Source organism: Capra hircus, chromosome 7, assembly GCF_001704415.2.
Source record: "Capra hircus breed San Clemente chromosome 7, ASM170441v1, whole genome shotgun sequence".
In the NCBI taxonomy this organism is placed as follows: Eukaryota; Metazoa; Chordata; class Mammalia; order Artiodactyla; family Bovidae; genus Capra; species Capra hircus.
In genome coordinates, this window is record NC_030814.1 from 101,578,426 (window position 1) to 101,601,551 (window position 23,126).

The 23,126-nt window shown below is 41.1% G+C and overlaps 2 protein-coding genes across 2 annotated transcripts; both read left to right on the top strand.

Moving 5' to 3' along the window:
• Window positions 645-1,595, top strand: LOC102180750 (olfactory receptor 10H2-like). Its single transcript, XM_005682148.2, has one exon. It carries the CDS (start codon window positions 645-647, stop codon window positions 1,593-1,595), a length of 951 nt encoding a protein of 316 aa, XP_005682205.2.
• On the top strand, window positions 1,630-22,099 carry LOC102180929 (olfactory receptor 10H4-like). Its single transcript, XM_018051700.1, has 2 exons — window positions 1,630-1,639; window positions 21,138-22,099. Exons 1-2 carry the CDS (start codon window positions 1,630-1,632, stop codon window positions 22,097-22,099), a joined length of 972 nt encoding a protein of 323 aa, XP_017907189.1.

Genomic DNA, 23,126 nt, shown 5'->3' on the forward strand with positions numbered 1-23,126 from the left:
AATGCAAGTTAGACCACGCAACAACAGTAGTAGCTAAGAGCTTAAGGTGCATCACCTCACTGAAGCACAAAAGTAGCCCTTTGGGATAAGGAATATTACTTCATTTCCAGGTGAGCTGCAAAGAGTGGTGCTGAGAAATAAAAACAGAACCTAAGTCCTTTCCATGTGGTAGGGGAGAGCTGACTTCTAACTGAAGGTAGCAATTAAGGAGTACATTGATCCTGAAGTTTAGGAGGGAGTTGATCTCTTGGAGATGGGGAGAAGTACAGAGTGGCCAGAGAGCTCAAAGACAGGAAAGCTTAAGAAAAGACTGGTTGGGGGAAGGGGGGGGGGGGTCCTGCATGGAGTTGACAATAGTAATAATAGCAGTCATAATAATTGTTATCATCCATATTATGTTTTATTGAGTTCTTCCTATGTGTCAGAATGTGTGCTACAGCACACTTAAGATGCACGATCTTATTTAAACCTCAACCCAGTATTACGAACACCATTTTGCAGATGGATTAACTATGACTTGGAGAGGTGAAGGAGCCTCTCCAGGAAGTCCACCCCTCCCCGCCCCCCCAGGTAGGGCTTATTAGAGACTGTAAATTCCTTCCCACTGGGTCTTGTTCACTTTCTCCTCAAGCAGGTATGCTGCCATGTTGGGGCTAAACTACACCTCCGTGTCTGAATTCATCCTCATCGGCTTCTCCACCTTCCCTCAGCATCTCCTGCCCGTCTTCTTCCTTCTGTTCCTGCTGATGTACCTGTTCACGCTGCTGGGGAACCTGCTCATCATGGCCACCGTCTGGAACGAGCGCGGCCTCCACACCCCCATGTACCTCTTCCTGTGCGCCCTCTCCACCTCCGAGGTCCTCTACACCTTCGCCATCATCCCGCGCATGCTGGCTGACCTGCTCTCCACCGACCGCTCCATCTCCTTCAGGGCCTGTGCCAGCCAGATGTTCTTCTCCTTCACGCCCGGCTTCACCCACTCCTTCCTGCTCACCGTCATGGGCTACGACCGCTACGTGGCCATCTGCCACCCCCTGCGCTACAACGTGCTCATGAGCCCCCGAGGCTGCGCCTGCCTGGTGGTCTGGTCCTGGGCTGGAGGCTTATTTATTGGGTTGCTGGTGACATCTGCCATTTTCCACCTCCCCTTCTGTGGTCTCAATGAGGTTCACCATTTCTTATGTCATGTGCCTCCACTACTGAAGTTAGCCTGTGGAAATAATGTACCAGGAGTGGCCCTGGGGGTGGGCGTTGTGTGTATCACGGCTCTGCTGGGTTGCTTTCTCCTCATCCTCCTCTCTTACGCCTTCATCGTGGCCGCCATCTTGAGGATCCCTTCAGCTGAGGGCCGGCACAAAGCCTTCTCCACGTGTGCGTCTCATCTTATTGTAGTCATTGTGCACTATAGCTTCGCCTCTGTCATCTACCTCAAGCCCAAGGGTCTCTACTCTGAGGAAGGCAATACTCTGATGGCCATCACCTATACAGTCCTCACTCCCGTCCTCAGCCCGATCATCTTCAGTCTCAGGAACAAGGAGCTGAAGATCGGCATTAAGAAGACCTTCCTCAGCAAACTCTACCCCTCCAGCATCTGAGTGGCCAGGGTGGAGGTGGTCAGGACATGGCAGGATGACCATCAGTAGGTTGTTAATAATGACTACCTTGTATGATTGGTGTGTGTGTGTGTGTGTGTGTGTGTGTGTGTGTGTGTGTGTGTATGACAGCACTCACCACATAGTAAGTGCTCAATAAATATTAACTTATTTTTCCTCCCTTGGTCTGTGTGTCTGATATTAGTTTTATTTTTAATCAAATAGTTTTATTGAGATATAATTTATGTACCATATAATTCAACCATGTACACAATTCAAATGCTCTTCATTATATGCATAAACAGTGGTCACCACAATCAATTAATGTCACTCAAGAAAGAAACCCATACACTGTGAGTTTTCATCAGTAACTTCCTTTTTCCTCCCAACGCACTTACCCCTAACTCTGGGAGATAAAACCAGTCAATCCTAAAGGAAATCAACTCTAAATATTCATTGGAAGGACAGACGCTGAAGCTGAAGCTCCAATACCTGATGTGAAGAACTGACTCATTGGAAAAGACCTTGATGCTGGGAAAGGTTGAGGCAGGAGGAGAAGGGGGCGACAGGAGATGGTTGATGGCATCACTGACTCAGTGGACAGGTGCTTAGTCAGTCAGTCATGTCCAACTCTTTGTGACTCCATGGACTGTATCCCACCACGCTCTCTGTCCATGGGGATTCTCCAGGCAATAATACTGGAGTGTGTTGCCATACCCTCCTCCAGGGAGTCTTCCCAACCAAGGGATTGAACCCAAGTCTCTCACACTGAAGGTGAATTCTTTACTGACTGAGCCACCAGGGAAGCCCATGGCCAAGAGTTTGAGAAAACTCTGAGAGATAGTAAAGGACAGGGCAGTTTGGCATGGTGCAGTCCATGGGATAGCAAAGAGCTGGACATGACTTAGTGACTGAACAGGAAATCACTTACTTTTTCCTGTCCCACTTTGCCTATTCTGGATATTTTGTATAAATGGAATCATACATTCAGTTCACTTCACTTCAGTCACTCAGTCATGTCCAACTCTTCACGACCCCATGAATTGCAGCACGCCAGGTCTCCCTGTCCATCACCAACTCCCAGAGTTCACCCAAACTCGTCTCTATTGAGTTGGTGATGCCATCCAACCATCTCATCCTCTGTCATCTCCTTCTTCTCCTGCCTTCAGTCTTTCCCAGCATCAGGGTCTTTTCAAATGAGTCAGCTCTTCACACCAGCTGGCCAAAGTATTGGAAGTTCAGCTTCAACATCAGTCCTTCCAATGAACACTCAGGACTGATCTCCTTTAGGATGGACCAGTTGGATTCCAAGGGACTTTCAAGAGTCTTCTCCAACACCACAGTTCAGAAGCATCAATTCTTTGGCACTCAGCTTTCTTCACAGTTGGACTGTGAAGTCCAACTCTCACATCCATACATGACTACTGGAAAAACCATAGCTTTGACTAGACAGAACTTTGTTGGCAAAGTAATGTCTCTGCTTTTGAATATGCTATCTAGATTTGTCATAACTTTCCTCCCAAGGAGTAAGCGTCTTTTAATTTCATGGCTGCAATCATCATCTGCAGTGATTTTGGAGCCCCAGAAAATAAAGTCTGACACTGTTTCCACTGTTTCCCCATCTATTTCCCATAAAGTGATGGGACCAGATGCCATGATCTTAGTTTTCTGAACGCTGAGCTTTAAGTCAACTTTTTCGCTCTCCTCTTTCACTTTCATCAAGAGGCTTTTTAGTTCCTCTTCACTTTCTGCCATTAGGGTGGTGTCATCTGCATATCTGAGGTAATTGATATTTCTCCCAGAAATCTTCATTCCAGATTGTGCTTCATCCAACCCAGCGTTTCTCATGATGCACTCTGCATAGAAGTTAAATAAGCAGGGTGACAATATACAGCCTCGACGTACTCCTTTTCCTATTTGAAACCAGTCTGTTGTCCCACATCCAGTTCTAACTGTTGCTTCCTGACCTGCATAAGGTTCTTCAATATTGTAGAATGTATCAGAACTTGATTCCTTTATATTGCTAAATAGTATTCCACTGTACAAATAGACTACATTTCACCTATCCATCTATTCATCATTTGATGAACATTTCAGTGTTTCTACCCTTTCGTATTTTTAGCAATGCTGCTATAAACATTTGCATACAAGTTTTTTCTTGAACATATGGTTTCATTTTTGTGTTGTATGTATGAAGGAATGGAGTTTCTGGGTCAAATTGTAACACTGTATTTAGAAACTTCCAAATTTTTTAGAAATTTTTTTTAGAAACTTCCAAAGTGGCTGAACCATTTTAAGTTTCCACCAGCAATGTAGCAGGGTTCAATTTCTCCACATCCTTGTCAACACTTGTTATCAGTCTTGTTGATTATAGCTATTTTATGTGACTCTTTGTTTTTCTCTTGCTGCCTTTAGAATTCTCTCTGTATCATTAACATTTGCCATTTTCATTATAACATGTCTTAATGTGGGACTCTCTGCATTCATCTTTTTTGGGATTCTCTTTGCTTTCTATGTGTAGGATTCCACTTCTTTTTTTGGCTTTGGGAAGTTTTCAGCCATGATTTCATCAGGTACTTTTTTTGACCCCCTTTTTCTCTCTTTTTCCTTCTGGGAATGTCTATAGCCTGTAAAAGGAATGTTGGTATGCTTGACACAGTTACAAAATTTCCAGCATCACATACATATACCTCTTCTTGTAGTTATATTCTCATGCCTGTGCTTCTCTGACAAACTGAAGTACCTTCAGAAAAGGAATGAGACCCAATATGTCTCTGTGGTCCTTGTACTGACTACAGAGCCTGGTCCTTAATATATATGTTGAAGGCCAGAAACATGTCTCTATGAAATACACCAAAATTCTTAGCCTTGCATTCAGTGTTCTATGATCATACTCTGAGAACCCCTTCCACAACTGCTTCCTGTGTCAGGCCCTGTTTGCACATTAGTTCACTGAATACTCACAACAATTATGAGGTGTAGTTATGTTTTCACCTCTATGCGCCACCCGAGGAAACTAAGGTTAGGTAAATTTGATAAGGTGCCAAGATCACACAGCTGAATCTGGGTTGAAATGCAGGTGTGTGCGTCTACAGCCAGACCATTTAGCTCCTGCAGGAGGCTGTCTTAGGTTACCACTCCTCTCCAAAGTGTGTGTTGGACATGACAGACCAATTGCTACTATCTATTCTATAGGCACTTGACCTTCTGTCCTCCTAAACCAGTCTCTTACCAAAGGGAAAACTGAGGCTCAGAGAAAAACAAGTTACTTGTTCAACTTCATGACACTGGTTCCAGAATCTAATCACAGGTTGTTGCAGACAATTAAGGATACTCTCCCTCAAAGAGAGAGAGCCAACCATGGGCTGGGCATACAGAGGTGGTGCCCTGGCAGTGGTCAGGGTGGCACAGACTTACTAGGGGAACTAAACCTGAATGCTTCCTCTTTCATTCTGTGAATCTAGTGAGGTTAACTTTCCTGAGATGTGATTGGAGTAGTCCCTTTGGAATTTTAGGTGTTAAACAGATTGGATTCCAGTTTTGTGGTGGGGAGGGGAAATATATATATATATATATATATGTATATATATATATATATATATATATAATCCTGGAGCCAAGAAATGAATGTTTCTGCATCAGGATATCTTTGTCTTTTCACAAAAGTGTGAACACTGGGGACAAACAGCATCCAAGAATCTAAAGACTGCACCAAGATGCTCCATTGTGGTCCCTACCATAGCTTCCTGCAGAATGAGGTGGATGAAACTGGAGCCAATTATACAGAGTGAAGTAAGCCAGAAAGAAAAACACCAATACAGTATACTAACACATATATATGGAATTTAGAAAGACTGTAAGGATAACCCTGTATGCGAGACAGCAAAAGAGACACAGATGTATAGAACAGTCTTTTGGACTCTGTGGGAGAGGGAGAAGGGAGGGTGGGATGATTTGGGAGAATGGCATTGAAACATGTATAATATCATATAAGAAATGAATCACCAGTCTAGGTTCAATGCAGGATACAGGATGCTTGGGGCTGGTGCACTGGGATGACCCAGAGAAATGATACAGGGAGGGAGGTGGGAGGGGGGTTCAGGATTGGGAACATGTGTATACCTGTGGCGGATTCATGTTGATGTATGGCAAAACCAATACAGTATTGTAAAATAAAATAAAGTAAAATTTAAAAAAATAATAAAACATCAAGTAATGATCAATTTTAAAGTAAAAGAAAAGAAAGAATGGCCATTTGGACAGGTGGATCCATGAGGAGAAACAGAGGCCCTTCCCAGTCCATGTCTACTCCATCTCTGAGCCTGAAATCTAGGCCTCTTTCTTCTCTGGCCTTTGTGTACCAGAGGCATCAGTAAAGAGTGAGTTCATGGAACCCAGCAATTTTTTGTTGACAGAATGACTGGCTCTCCCTCAGCTTCTCTCTGGATTTCTGCTGAGCTGAAGAAACTTGCCACCAATGTACACAGGTGGTGTTTTCCCAAATATCTAGATCCAGGGCAATCTGGGCATACATAGAAGTCATATGAGAGTGATGGAAGGATTGCCTCTGTCTGTATTGAACTCTGCCTTAATCTACTACCTGTCAAGCCTCTTAGTGGCCTATTTTTGGGCCTCAAAGAAATTATTCTAAGACGTCTTTCAGGCCGAGTTCTTCCCTCCCCATCTATGCTCAGCACACGTTTCCTCAGACTGCTCCCTTTGCCTTGAATGCCATCACAACATTGCTTACGAAACTCTTCTTTGTCCTTCAAAGTGCTCCAGGTTAAATTATGCCTCTTCTATGAACTCACTTCGATGATCTTATCTCTCTATATCCTCACAACATTTGCCCTTATTTGGTCATCCGTATAGTCAACAAGGACTTCCCAGGTGGCACAGTGGTAAAGAATCCACCTCCCAATACAAGAGACGCAAGAGATGCACATTCAATCCCTGGGTTGAGAACCTCCCTGGGGGCAGGAAATGGCAACCCACTCCATTATTCCTTGCCAGGGTAATTCGAAGGGGAGATGGAGTTGGCGTCCTAGGAAAAAGCTATTTAATTAGAAATATAAAGAGATATTAGAGAAGAATAGTGTAGTAGGAAAATTAGTGGAGAAAAAGAGGCTAAATAACTTGGTTTAAGTAGAATACCAATAAAACTCCAAGACAAGGAATTTGCACCATCTACGTAGGCCATCAGCACCCACTTGAATAGCGGAGGGTGCCCCACCTTGGGCTCCCTCTCACATGGGTCTTAGAAGCCAGGGCAAGTAAGTAGACATGGCGAGCATCCACGCTCCAGATGGGAATTCAGCTAGAAGGGGAAAGAAAGAATGACATGGGGGAATCAGTCTTTCTAGAAACTTATCCGTTTTCTTTATTTTCAGGTTTGCTCATATACTTTTTGTTATACATAGGGATGAATACAGAGTTACGCAGGGTCAGCAGACCTGACCTTTATCAAAATCAGGTGGTTCATATAAATGTATACAAAGGTCTTAGGGGTTTTACATCATCTTCTGGCCATGAGGCCTGCTGACATTTTATGGCCCTTTCTGATAACTGTCAGTCAACCAGAAAACTTATTTTTCCCAGGGGTGATTTTTTCTTAAACCAGGCACCAGCCTTCGAAGGCACCAGATAAAGTTGCATTCCTATAGGGTGAGGGTGCAGGGGGTTATAATCAAGAAAAGGAATTTACTTAGCCTAAGGTTTAACATGATTAATCTTAAAGGTTATTACTTATTTCTCCTATATGCTAGTTATATTCATTATAAGGTCAGGGAATATGGAGATTTAGCAGCAAATATTGGCTCACCAAATGAAAAACCCTTCACCAATATAATTTCTAATCAACCCACTATACTATACTAATAATTTTCTAACTTCTCAAAAGAATCTGTATTTAGAAAGTTTAAAGCATCTCATGCCTCTCACGGTTGGGAGGCTGTAAACAATCACATGTGGCTGGACAAACCTGCTCAGGCAGGCTAGAGAACCTTCAGAGGAGTTTGTAAGTTGAAACACTCTTGTCACGCCCAGGAATTTTTATTGACTGGAGCTGCAAGTTAACTCCTTCTCTGAGAGAGGTGGTGGGGGGCAGCCCCCCTTAAAGTCAGAGGTGAGAGCATAAAACAGTAAAGTAGGCAGACTCTGGTTTGGGGAGTAGATGCTCGGGAACAGGGTTCTCCTGAGGCTCAATCCTGCCTTTGCGTAATGCCGAGCCTCCTTCCTCATGACATTTGCCATGGGCAGAGTTCCTCACGCTGGCTCCCGGCAATTCTTGCCTAGGAAATTCCATGGACAGAGGAACCTGCTGGGCTACAGTCAATGGGGTTGCAAAGAGTCAGACATGACTGAGCACATACACGCAAAATCAACAAAAGTGTATCCAGTGCTTGTTTTATATGAAAATGACCAGTAATGACCAAGAACAGAGTGGTCTCTGCACTCACTTTCTTATGGCTCAATGTGGAAGCTGTTATGTAATCAAAGATAACAACACAAAGAGGTCAGAGGTGTTGCAAAGAATCGGATGTGACTGAGTGTGCATGCACACACATACATACACACAATAAACCCAGCCAAGTGGGATAGATTCCCTGGTGGCTCAGACAGTAAAGAGTCTGACTGCAATGCAGGAGACCAGGGTTCAATCCCTAGGTTGGGAAGATGCCCTGGAGAAGGAAGTGGACAACCCACTCCAGCATTCTTGCCTGGAAAATCCCATGGATGGAGGAGCCTGACAGCATTGCAAAGAGTCCAAAACGACTGAGCAACTTTACTTTCTTTCTTTATGGGAGAAGTGAGGAACTTTCATGCCCTCTATGGATGCACCACTCTACTAGAACCAAACTGGAAGCTCTCCCATTCTGTTGTTTAAGGGGGTTTTAATGGAGTTTTCATCCCAGAGTTATGACTGGCCATTGTTAATTAACAAGAGTTAATTAAGAGTTAGATCATTGGCCATTGGTAATTAACTCAATCTCCAGCCCTGGAGGTCTAGGGAGTAGGGCAGACAGTCCCAATACTTTAATCTGACCTTAGTCTTTTCTGAAAGCATCTGCCTTCCTGAAGCTACTTAGGGGCCCCCTGCTACCAGTCATCTCATCAGCATAATAAAGATACTCTTATCACTCCTGAGACACAAATTGTGTCAGGACAAAGTGTTAAGAATCACGGACAAGGAGCAAAGATCACATATTTATCTTTTATCATAGTGTGTGTGTGTGTGTGTGCGCGCGCGCGCGTGCGTGTGCACTCAGTCACTCCAGTTGTGTCCGACTTTTTGCAACCCCATGAACTGTAGCCCTCCAGGCTCCTCTATCCATGAGATTTCCTGGACAAGAACACTGGAGTGGGTTGCCATTTCCTTCTTCAAGGGATCTGCCTGGCCCAGTGATCGAACTCGCGTCTTCTGCGTCTCCTGCATGAGCAGGTAGATTTTTTACCACTGCACCACCTGGAGGCATGTGTGATTGTTAGATTTTCTGGCTTGGATCACCAAAGAACAGGGGTAAGGGACAACATGATGGAGAAGAGAGGGGAGGCTTTCCAGTTTGGCTAGAAGAAATTGAGCACATGCACTACCCAAGAGAAATCACTCTCCACGATTCAGGTCCAAACCATCCTTATTTTGAGATATGTTCCAATTGCCCTTATCCAGGGGCACAGCCCTGGACTCTCACTCTGGGCTCCTCCAGCTCCTGACTTTGCTCTGACCCTACCTTGAAGCCAAGAGATTGAGAGCATTTGTATCCAGCCCTGCATCCCTCAATACTGGGAGCTCCTCAGCCCTCAGGAAGGGATGCAACCTCCCTGGGCAGAGACAGGCAGCAAGGAGTCTGTTATGTGTGGATAGTTGAAGGAGGAGATAGACTGCAGATCCCAGAAGGCCTCCTGAGGTCCCTCCCAGCCCCTCAGACCCTGAGGACTGCCCATTCATACTGGTTTCATGCAAGGCTCTTGGGAACAGCCTGCTTGGCAGCCTTCAGCAGGGATAAAGCACACTGTATCAGGTGCAGGAACCCTTAGATCTGACCCCACACCTGCCTGTGGATGCCACTGACAGCAACAAGTAGGAGAATTTCTTCTACCCTTCCTTGCTGGGTGTTTCTTGGAAGAGGCAACTCCAGCAGAGGAAGACCAGCAGACAAAGGGTAGGAGGGAAGGATAATTCAATTGTGGGTAGCGCTGTTCAGCCTGAAGATGAGATCAGTGCTGGGGGGATGGATAATACAAGAGGATCTTAGTTTTGGAATGTTTCTGGTGGTCTTCTCAGTTTGCCCACTCAGGGTCCCTGATTTTCACTTAGCCTGGGTGCCCTTTGTAGCTTTTAGGTCAGTAGTTCTTAGCCCAGGGCCATTCTCTCCCACGGTGGATACTTGGATATATCTGGAGCAATTTTGATTGTCACGACTTAGAGCGGGGAGAGAATGCTGCTGGTATCTGGTGGGTGGGACCAGGGATGCTGCTAAACATTATGCAATGAAAAGGACAGTCAAAGCATGATCTTCTCCCAAATATCACCAGTGCTGAGGCTGAGAAATCTCGCTGTAGACATGTCTTGTCTCTGTTGTTGTGTCCTAGGCTGGCCCCTGTGAACCTGAGGGAGAGGCTCTGAGGGAGACAGGTGTGAGCTGGGTGCATTCCTTTGATGTGTGTGATAAGTGAGCCATTTTCTGTAAGACCAGAGAGGAGAGAGAATTCTGTTCACCTGTCAGAGGAGTTGGGAGAGCCCAGCTTCAAGAATCATAGCTGTTTCACCAGCAGGAGGTAGGAAGGTCATCTCTAACCATGATGCAGGGGCTGCAGGAGAAAGTGGAGGTTGAATCAGTCTCTTGGGTGGAATTGCATTGTATGGTTAATGCAGATACTAAGTACTCCACTGGTGCACTCCCCTGGTGACTTAGATGGTAAAGAATATGCCTGCAGTGCAGGAGACCAGGGTTCAATCCCTGGGTTGGGAAGATCCCCAGGGAAAGGAAATGGCAACCTACTCCAATATTCTTGTCTGGAGAAGTCCATGGACAGAGAAGCCTGGCAGACTTCAGTCCATGGGGTTGCAAAGAGTCAGACACGACTGAGCAACTAACACACACATGTTTTCCACTGGGTTCAGAGACTGTGAGTTTAGAATGGGGTCAATGGGTGCTATCTGGTGCAGAATGACAATAAGCCAACTCAGAAGAAGGCGCACAGTCTCAAAGTCAGTGATAACTACATCTATTAGGTAACCTGAGCCCTTTATGTGAATTATCGCATACCCACTGAAGGCTGTTCTCTGTGTACCCATCATTTTCATTTGGGGTAAGGAGGCTCAGAGATGTCAAGTTCCTTCTCAAAGATACACAGTGGGAGCTGAGATTTGAACCCTGGGTCTGATGACCACATACCTTGTGTATGGTTCAGAAAATTCTTTCTGGAAGCCAGAGTGGAGTGAGAGCAGAGGAGGGGATATAGGAGGAGCCTGCTGTGGTCCAGGAGAGAGAAGATGGAACCATAAGGATGGAGAGGAGTGGGAGAAACCCAGAACTGTTCAGTTAGAAAGGAGAATGCTGAGTGACTTGAGGAATAAAGCACGGAAGGCAGGTGGCACCGGTGTCTTAGTTTCTGGGTGGGATGCTTAGGTGGTCAGAAGACTGTTTTTTTTGTCATAAATACATCTTCCTCACTCCATAGAGTATCCTCACTCCAGCTAAGTTCCTTAATATCCTAGAGAGATTCTGTGTCCTCCAAATTCTAGGCTGATCCCTACTGTGGGGAATAGATAGTGAAGTTGCTCAGTCGTGTCTGACTCTTTGCAACCCCATGAACAGTAGCCAACCAGGCTCCTCTGTCCATGGGATTTTCCAGGCAAGAATACTGGAGTGGGTTGCCATTTCCTTCTCCAGGGGATCTTCCCAACCTAGGAATCGAAACTGGGTCTCCCGCATTGTAGGCAGATGCTTTACCGTCTGAGCCATCAGGGAAGTCATTTAACCCACTGTGGGGCATACTTACAGACAATATTCTAATAAGACGACTAGCAGCAGCAATAATGAGGGGGAAGCAGAGGGTCCCTGTCCCAGAACCAAGAAGTTCAGGATCTCTGGGTAGCAACATAGCTCAAATTATTCATAAAAATATATATTTAAAATTTTTGGATGGAATTTAGGTGCAGAGCTTTAAGTCAATGTACTTTAGTTTTCAGCATTTGAATAGCACTTGTTTGCATAAGATCTTTCCTGTATTATATATTTCCTTTCACCCCATTTCCTTTTCTTTTTTTCCTTTGGCCAATCATTTATAAATATTTCATACATACTCTTCGATTTGTGTATATGTGTGTATTTTTACACTTTTGTATTGCTTTCTATATGCATATTTCTTTAAATCAATTTTTAAATTAATGAACTTCATTTTATTAGACGAATTTTAAGTTTATAGAAAAGATGATCAGATCATAAAGCAGGTTTCCCACTTGCCTCCTCTCCAAACACACATTTTTCTCCATTCCTACATCTTGCAATTGTGTGGTACATTTTTTACAATTGATGAACTGGTATAATACATTGTAGTTAACCAAAGTTCAAGTTTACATTAAATTTCATTCTTTGTGTGGTATGTTCTATGGGTTTTGACAAATGTGTGATGACATATATCCACTGTTCCAGTTTCATAAATTGTTTCATGCACTATATTTTTAATATGCCCAAATGGAATTATGGTAGAGAGTTCATCATAGGTTGTTTTTTTTTTTCTTATTCACTCAATATTATTTTAAAATTCATTGACATTGCTATATGTATCTCTAACATCTACTCGGGTTTCAATGCTTTCATCCACCCCAGCTTACATGTTCTCACCCCAGTATGGATAAGCAGACTTGTCCAGTTCCCACACTAAAGCAATGCTACAAGGAACAACTTTACATGCTTGCCTATAAGAAGGTATGAGAAATCGAGACAGCTGCTTAGGACCAAATTTGCTAGCATACAGAATATGTACATTCTGAATTTTCACCATTATACATTCTCACCAGCATGGTTGAAAAAATTCTTTCTCCCTATAGTCCAATCAAAGTCCAATCAACATGGCATTTTCTACTTTTGAAAATTGAATAGGCGTATTGGAAAATTCCATTGCTATCTTCTTTCTTCTCTCTCTCTTCTCTCTTCACTTTCCCTTTTTACTGAGCTTTTTCATTTGTGTGGGTGACTTCCTGTGTGGTTTCTCTGCCCGTATCCTTTCCTTATCTCAGTATTCCTACATGTTCATTCTTTGAAATAGTCATTTCTTGTCCGTTTTGTTATTTAGTTGCTAAGTCATATCTGACTCTTTGCAACCCCATGGACTGTCGCCCACCAAGTTCCTCTGTGTATGGGATTTCCCAGACAGGAATACTGGAGCAGGTTGCCATTTCCTTCTCCAGGGGATTTGCCCAACCCAGGGATTGAACCAGTGTCTTCTGCATTGGCAGGCAGATTCTTTCCTGCTGAGCCACCAGGGAGTTCCTGGTGTAATTCTAATAAATAGAGTCTAATAACTTTATCTAGGGTATCCTTTAATACTTCTTAATTTTGGTGTTTTCATATCATTTTAAAAAATCACCTTAATGTTTATGTTTTAGAAACTCAATGATATTCTTTTCTTTCACTTGTAACAACCTTATAGTTTATGTTTTATATTTATATCTTATGGATTTACCTTCACATGTAGTCTTGGGCAGAAATTCAAATTTACTTTGCTTCATAGCATGAAGAGGTTTTGTTCCACAAACTAGAAAACAATCTATCTTTTCCCTTTGAGTTGTGCTGCCGCCTTTATCATCTGTCAGGATGTGAATAATAAAGGGATATCTTCTGAGATATTCAATCAATCTAATCAGTATCTATGTCTATTCAAGGTTTACAATTTAAAAAACGATTTTGAATTTACAGGGCTTCTCATGACATAAGAGGGCATATAAGTCTTCTGTTTACTCCATTTTTATAAGATTAGTATAGTTTTTTACTTTTTTTGCCTACACTGGGTCTTCCTCTCTGTGTACAGGCTTTCTCCAGCTGCGGTGAGCTGGGGATACTCTCCAGTTGCAGCACGTGGGCCTCCCATTTCTGTGGCTTCTCTTGTTCACAGCACGGGCTCTAGAGCATGCAGGCTTCAGTAGTTGAGGAGCACAGGCTTAGTTGCCCTGCAGCATGTGGGATCTTCCCGGACCAGGGATTGAATCAGCATCCTCTGCATTGACAGGCAGATTCTTAACCACTGGACCACCAGGGAAGTCCACTTTTTTTACAAAGGGAATTTTAGGTTAGTTTTTATCAAATTCACAGTCAGTTCACTGGAATTTTAAGTGCAATGGCACTGATAATATAATTTGGGTAAAATTGACATCATCACAAAATTAGCTCAACTCATCTGAGAGTATCAACTGTTTTCAAATATTCTTATCATCTCCTACATTTTTATTAGTGGTTAAAACTTTTGGTTTTGGGTGCATTGTATGCTTTTCATTAAATTCTAGATATTATATTAGACAAGTTCTCAAAATGACATAAGGATTCCTGGGGGTTCCAGAGATCCTTTTTGTAGCCCATCAGGTCCTTATTTTCCAGTTACAGGTGAGAATGCATTTTCATTAGATACTTCAATTAAAACAGTATATTGCCACAGCCTGAATGAAGACGCAGACATGAGCATCAAGTTGTCTCCTATCAAGGCAGATATCAGACATATCTGTAAAAATGTAAAACAATGCCATTGTTCTCACTAAATGTTTTTTGCAAATATAATCTCATATAATAAATATGTTGTTACTAATATGAAGGTGAAACAGTTTTATATTATTATTATTATTATTATTAATGTACTTTGAAAAATTAATTTATTTTAATTGCAGGATAATTACAGTATAGTATTGTGGTGGTTTTTGCCATGCATCGACATGAATCAGCCATGTGTTCCACCATTCTGAACCCCCTCCCACCTCCCTTCCCACACTAGCTCAATTTTTAAAATATTCTCAGTTGTAATTTTTAATATGGTAAAAGTGATAGTTATTATACCCACCCAAACAAAAATCCTTTAGGGGACCTCAGTAGTTTTTGAACACAATGGAACTGAAGACAGGAATGCTTGAGAGGTATTTCTTTACAGTTAAGTGCCTTATTGGAAGCGTTTTCTTACTTTCACCAGATTCCATGCTTTGAATGACTATTACTGGAGTAACAGAGGGAGAAAAAGTGTGATTTTTGAAAATCGATCTTTTTCTCTGCACCATTGCACTCTCATATTGTTCGTAAATATTTCATCTTGATTCTTTTATCATTTCTGGATAGATGGTCATGTCTCTTCACTTGCTATCCTTATGTATATTTTTTTCTTTTTTTTTTCCTTGTAGCACCACTCATGACTTTTAGTTCCATGTTAAAGACCAGCAGAGACAGTGAGTAACCTTGGCTTATTCCTGGTCCTAAAATAATGCATGTAAATGTCCCCAGCTGGTATACTGTTTTGCTAGTTTTTTACTTATCTAGTTAAGAAAGTCCCCTTTGACTTCATGTTGCAAAAAAAAATGTTTTTTAAAAGTCATAAGCTGCTGCTGCTGCTGCTAAGTCGCTTCAGTCATGTCCAACTCTGTGCGACCCCATAGACAGCAGCCCACCAGGCTCCCCTATCCCTGGGATTCTCCAGGCAAGAACACTGGAGTGGGTTGCCATTTCCTTCTCCAATGCATGAAAGTGAAAAGTGAAAATGAAGTCACTCAGCCGTGTCCGACTCTTCGCGACCCCATGGACTGCAGCCTACCAGGCTCCTCCTTCCATGGGATTTTCCAGGCAGGTACAGGTATATCAAACTGCTATGTTGTACACCTCAAACTAATACAATGTTATATGACAATTGTATCAAGATTTCTACAATTTTAAATGAGTTGAATTTTAGAAACATATTCCTTCCTTAATCTAAATAATGATATGAATATTTTCAGTTTAGGTATGTAATGAATCACATGATAGGTTATCTGACACTGTACCATCTTGTCATGCATGGGATAAACCAACACCACTTGGTCACAATTCACTATATTTACTACCACATTCTATTTGACTTATAATGGATTTTTACACTTGCATGGATAGGTGAAGTGGGTCCATAATTTGCCTTGTCTTATAAACATTCTCACCTGGTTTTATTAATCATATCAAGCATGTATTAACCTGAATGATGAAATGAATTGAACACTTTATTTTTCCCATTTTTTTTAACTTGAAGAACTTGTATAAGGTTTTCATCAACTGCTCTTTAAAAATTTATAAGCTCTCACTTGTAAGCCAAGTGGGGCTGATGATTATAGAAAGAGAAGTTCTTTAATTTTTCCTTATATCTTTTTTGAATATCCAGAGTCTTTTTTGTTGCACCAGTTTGGAATTTTATATTTCTGAAAATATGTTAATTTCATGTATTGTTTTAAATTTCTTAACTTATAATTTCTATTTTATTAATTTTTAATTATCCATAATTTTTCAGTTATTTCCCAATTTTAATTTTAGTTTTCTTATTGTCATCTTTTATTTGTTTCTATCTTATTCATCTTTTTTCATTCACCTGATATTGATTGTCAGAAGCATAACTTTTTCTGGATAGTTTCTTGATAATTTATATGTAGATCTGTAAATTTCCCTCATTCCCTCATACTATTTTAGCTTAAAATATTTATATTTGATGTTTAAATTATTTAATTATAAGTATTTCTTTATTTCATGATTTACTACTGAAACAAAAGCATACTTAGTACTGTATTGAGCTTCCTAACTTATGGAATTTCAAAAGCTATTTCTTCTCCATCGATTTCCAAATATAATGCATTGTAATCTATATAATATTTATACTTTGAAGTTGATGGAGGTTTCTCTTGGCCTTCAAACAAATTTCGTTAAAGTCCTCTATGTTCTTGAAAGAAAATGTTTAATCTCTGGTGAGAGGCATAAGTATATTCAGGAGCCTATGTCTGTATGTATTAATTGCATTATAATTCCCAAATTGCACTTCTGAACTCTTAAAATTTCCAACTTTAATTATTTTATCCAACTATCCAAAACTGATTTACCTCTTTGTATTTTATATCCATTTCACTGACGTCACCTGTTTGTTACTAATACTCTAGTGTATGTTGTTATATGTTGAATGATATTCAGGTCTCAAATTTTCTTCTACACTTCATAAAATATTCTTCTTCTTCCCTTGATGTGTGCATGTGTTTGTAACTTATTTTATTTCTTATTGAGGTTTTGTTAATTTACGTTATATTAGTTTCAGGTGTACAGTTTAGTAATTCAGTATTTTTACAGATTATATTCCATTCAAAATTTCAAAGTTATTACAATACAATGACTATAACCCCCTGTATTATACAATATATCTTTGTATATGGTAACTTGTATCTATATTGTATAGTAGTTTGTATATGTTAATCCCAGTCCCCTAATTTTCTTCCTCTCCCCTTCCCTTTCCCTTTTGGTAACCACTAGCTTGTTTTCTTTATCTGTGAGTCTGATTGTATTGTTCTGTAGATTCCACATATAAGTGATATCTTATAGTGTTTGTCTTTCTCCACCTGATATAGTTCACGAAGAAAAATACTCTTTAGGTGTGTTCATGGTTTCTGCAAATGACAGGTTTCATTACTTTACTGGCTGAATCATAATCCACTGTATTTATATACCACATCTTCTTTATCTGTTCTTCTGCTGATGGGCAGTTAGGTTGCTCCCATATCTTGGCTAGTGTAAATAGTGCTGCTGTGATCATTGGGGTGAGTGTACTTTTTAAATTAGTGTTTTCATTTTCTCCAGTTACACACCCAGGATTGGAATTGCCAGATCATATGGTAGTTCTATTTTTAGCTTTTTGAGGCCCATCAATACTATTCTGGCATCATTTAACATAAACACATTGCTCAGTGGAAGTTCCAATCCATGCAGAGATCATTTCTCTAGGTAACTTGGTTCCTTTTAATAGAATAGGGTAACAGATGTTATAATCAGTCTTTTCTAAAATTCTTATTTTTTCTGCTTCCAGGATGACTGCTTCAGCTTTCCTTTGGTGCTTATTTGGCTGGGATACGTTTGTCCATCATTTTATTTTCTTTTTAAAAGTATTTATTTATTTTATTTGCAATTTTTTAAGGAATCTTCACGCTGTTCTCCATAGTGGCTGTACTAGTTTGCATTCCCACCAACAGTGTTAGAGGGTTCCCTTTTCTCCACACCCTCTCCAGCATTTATTGCTTGCAGACTTTTGGATCGCAGCCATTCTGACTGGTGTGAGGTGGTACCTCATTGTGGTCTTGATTTGCATTTCTCTAATAATGAGTGACGTTGAGCATCTTTTCATGTGTTTGTTAGCCATCCATATGTCTTCTTTGGAGAAATGTCTATTTAGTTCTTTGGCCCATTTTTTGATTGGGTCGTTTATTTTTCTGGAATTGAGCTGCATAAGTTGCTTGTATATTTTTGAGATTAGTTGTTTGTCAGTTGCTTCATTTGCTATTATTTTCTCCCATTCTGAAGGCTGTCTTTTCACCTTGCTTATAGTTTCCTTTGTTGTGCAGAAGCTTTTAATTTTAATTAGATCTCATTTGTTTATTTTTGCTTTTATTTCCAGTATTCTTGGAGGTGGATCATAGAGGATCCTGCTGTGATTTATGTCAGAGAGTGTTTTGCCTATGGTCTCCTCTAGGAGTTTTATAGTTTCTGATCTTACATTTAGATCTTTAATCCATTTTGAGTTTATTTTTGTGTGTGGTGTTAGAAAGTGATCTAGTTTCATTATTTACAAGTTTTCCCAGCACCACTTGTTAAAGAGATTGTCTTTACTCCATTGTATATTCTTGCCTCCTTTGTCAAAGATAAGGTGTCCATATGTGTGTGGATTTATCTCTGGGCTTTCTATTTTGTTCCATTGATCTATATGTCTGTCTTTGTGCCAGTACCATACTGTCTTGATGACTGTGGCTTTGTAGTAGAGCCTGAAGTCAGGCAAGTTGATTCCTCCAGTTCCATTCTTCTTTCTGAAGATTGCTTTGGCTATTAGAGTTTTTTTGTATTTCCATACAAATCTTGAAATTATTTGTTCTAGTTCTGTGAAAAATACCGCTGGTAGCTTGATAGGGATTGCATTGAATTTGTAAATTGCTTTGGGTAGTATACTCATTTTCACTATATTGATTATTCCAATCCATGAACATGGTATATTTCTCCATCTATTAGTGTCCTCTTTGATTTCTTTCATCAGTGTTTTATAGTTTTCTATATATAGGTCTTTAGTTTCTTTAGGTAGATATATTCCTGAGTGTTTTATTCTTTTCATTGCAATGGTGAATGGAATTGTTTCCTTAATTTCTTTTTCTACTTTCTCATTAGTAGTGTATAGGAATGCAAGGGATTTCTGTGTGTTGATTTTATATCCCACAACTTTACTATATTCATTGATTAGCTCTAGTAATTTTCTGGTGGAGTCTTTAGGGTTTTCTATGTAGAGGAAAATGTCATCTGCAAACAGTGAGAGTTTGACTTCTTCTTTTCCAATTTGGATTCCTTTTATTTCTTTTTCTGCTCTGATTGCTGTGGCCAAAGCTTCCAGAACTGTGTTGAATAGTAGCAGTGAAAGTGGGCACCCTTGTCTTGTTCCTGACTTTGGGGGAAATGCTTTCAATTTTTCACCATTGAGGATAATGTTTGCTGTGGGTTTGTCATATATAGCTTTTATTACATTGAGGTATGTTCCTTCTATTGCTGCTTTCTGGAGAGTTTTTATCATAAATGGATGTTGAATTTTGTCAAAGACCTTCTCTGCATCTATTGAGATAATCATATGGCTTTTATTTTTCAATTTGTTAATGTGGTGAATTACATTGATTGATTTGTGGATATTGAAGAATCCTTGCATCCCTAGGATAAAGCCCACTTGGTCACGGTGTATGATCTTTTTAATGTGTTGTTGGATTCCGATTGCTAGAATTTTGTTGAGGATTTTTGCATCTATGTTCATCAGTGATATTGGCCTGTAGTTTTCTTTTTATGTGGCACCTTTGTCAGGTTTTGATATTAGGGTGATGGTGGCCTCATAGAATGAGTTTGGAAGTTTACCTGCCTTATGACCCAGCAATCCCACTGCTGGGCATACACACCGAGGAAACCAGAATTGAAAGAGACACATGTACCCCAATGTTCATCGCAGCACTGTTTATAATAGCCAGGACATGGAAACAACCTAGATGTCCATCAGCAGATGAATGTGTAACAAAGCTGTGGTACATATACACAATGGAATATTACTCAGCTATTAAAAAGAATACATTTGAATCTGTTCTAATGAGATGGATGAAACTGGAGCTGATTATACAGAGTGAAGTAAGCCAGAAAGAAAAACACCAATACAGTATACTAACACATATATATGAAATTTAGAAAGATGGTAATGATGACCCTGTATGCAAGACAGCAAAAGAGACACAGATATGCAGAGCAGACTTTTGGACCCTGAGGGAGAGGGAGAGGGTGGGATGATTTGGGAGAATGGCATTGAAACATGTATACTATCATGTAAGAAACGAATCTCCAGTCAATGTTCGATGCAGGATGCAGGATGCTTGTGGCTGGGGCACGGGGATGACCCAGAGGGATGATGTAGGGTGGGAGGTGGGAGGGGGGTTCATGTTTGGGATCGCATGTACACCCGTGGTGGATTCATGTCAATGTATGCCAAAACCAACACAGTATTGTAAAGTAAAATAAAGTAAAAAGAAAAAAAGAAGAAGAAATAAAAGTATTTATTTATTTTATTGACTGCACCAGGTCTTAGTTCTGCCATGTGGGATCTTTCTTTGGTTGCAGCCTATTCCTTTATTTTCAAACCTTTGCTTATGCTTCTTTAGGAATGTAACACATCATTCAAAATAAGATGCTGAAGTGAGTACCAGTCAAACAGAATTAAAATAAATATAAAAGGGCTACTCAATAAAGGACAAAGACTCTCAAAAAAAATTTAGAACCTCAATATCCAAATATATGTGTTCTAGAATAGGCACAATATTGAAGGGAATATGACCTTGATAGTGTTTGTCTGCTTTATCTGTGTCTTGCTTTATCATTATTACAAAGATGAATGGCAGGAATTACTATGATTTACTCCATCTTACTGATGAAGATTTTGAGACCCAGACAAGTTTAAAAAACAGTTATATAATATGAAGTGAAAGTGTTAGTGGCTCAGTCCTGGGAGACCCTTTGTGACCCCATGGATTGTAGCCTGCCAGGCTCCCCTGTCCATGGAATTCTGCATTCAAGAATACTGGAGTGGATTGCCATTCCCTTCTACAAGGGATCTCCCCAACCAGGGATGGAAACTGGGTCTTCCACATTGCAGCTATATTCTTTACCATCTGAGCCACCAGGGAAGATGAGGAAGTTATATAGTATAGAGCTCTTCAATTGTCCATTAATCTATGGAAGAGTCTCTGTTGTAACCACTGGGCCTTCATCTTGCTTCTGATCTTACCAGATGCAGCATCCTTGTCTGCTCAGAACTACAGCACAGTGTCTGAATTCATTCTCATCGGCTTCTCCAACTTCCCTCAGCAGCTCCTGCCCACCTTCTTCCTGCTGTACCTGCTGATGTACCTGTTCACGCTGCTGGGCAACCTGCTCATCATGGGCACCATCTGGAGGGAGCACAGCCTCCACACCCCCATGTACCTCTTCCTGTGTGCTCTCTCCATCTCTGAGATCCTGTTCACTGTTGCGGTCACCCCTCGAATGTTGGTGGACATGCTCTCCACCCACCGCTCCATCACTTTTGTGGCCTGTGCCAGCCAAATGTTCTTCTCCTTCACGTTTGGCTTCACCCACTCCTTCCTGCTCATGATCATGGGCTATGACCGCTACATGGCCATCTGCCACCCCCTGCGCTACAACGTGCTCATGAGCACCCGTGACTGTGCCCGTCTTGTGTCCTGTTGCTGGGCTGGTGGCTCGGTCATGGGGATGATGTTGATATTGATCATTTTTCACCTCACCTTCTGTGGGTCTAATGTGATTCACCATTTTCTCTGCCACGTGTTTTCCCTCTTGAAGTTGGCCTGTGGGAAGGAGACAGCCTCTGTCTCCATGGCTGTGATTCTGCTTTGTGTCACAGCCCTGATGGGCTGCTTATTCCTCATCTTCCTCTCCTATGTCTTCATCGTGGCTGCCATCCTGAGGATCCCCTCCACTGAGGGCCGGCACAAGACCTTCTCCACCTGTGTCTCCCACCTCACCATAGTGGTTGTGCACTACGGTTTTGCCTCCATCATCTACCTCAAGCCCAAAGGCCCCCATTCCATGGACAGTAACACACTCATGGCCACCACCTACACGGTCTTCACCCCCTTTCTTAGCCCCATCATTTTCAGCCTCAGGAATAAAGAGCTGAAGAACGCCATACAGAGAAACTTCCGCAGAACTTTCTGTCCTTTAACTTCCTGATGGCTAGTTATGTGGTATGGAAGTGTGACAGAAGGTTTGGGCTTAATAATGTCTGTCTCCGTAGAACTCATGCAGTGATTCAGGTCTGTAGAGTATCCATACTCCAATGCAGTTTCATGCATACTGTTTGTTTTTCTCCAATATTTCCCTCTCTTCCATAAGTTCTATCATCATAATCTTTAAATTATTTCCAGTGAGAGGAACTTCATCCCATTGTCTATGCCTAAGAATATCTTATCTTTATATAGGTAGGTGGGGCCCACCAGAAGAATGAGTGAGGACCCTGACATATGTGGTTCTTCTTGAATAGACAGCAAGGAGAAGATTTTATTCCCCCATCCTCAAAGATAAGAATAAACAAAATAACCTAAAGATAGTCATAAATGCCATCAGAATTGAGTCATTTTATGCATAAAGTACTGTGCCTAGTGCTTTATTATTATTGACATATGTTAATTATTACACACATACAATGGATAATAAAGTAATCATCAGAGAAAATGGCTTACTGTTCACAGTTTCTTACTTGGTTTTGGAGTTATAGACAGAAAAGGAAGTCTTTTTGTTGAGCTGAACTGAGTGAACTATGGAAGAAATTCAAAGTAGAGAGCAACTGTGAGAGTGAGGGAGAGACAAACAGAGAGGGAGAGACAAAGCAGGCAAGTAGTATTTGAGGTCATTAGATCTGATCATTCAATTGATTAAAGCATATATGGGGCAAAATCTGGGCAAGATGAGAGGAACAGAAGGAGGTTGTTAACAGAGCAATCTGCATATGAAGAAAGAGAAGAAAGGAAAGAGGCTGGAGGGAGGAAGGAAGAGACAGAGAAAGAATGGGAGGGGAGAGAAAAGGAAGAGGAATGGGTCCTTAGTAAGAACATGGACATATTAAAGGGTGTTATTATTCAACATCTTATGGAAATCTCTTTCTATTTTTCCCACACATGTGGTGGTTCAGTTGCTAAATCATGTCCGACTCTTGTGACCCCATGGATTGTAGCCTGCCGGGCTCCTCTATCCTCTGCCC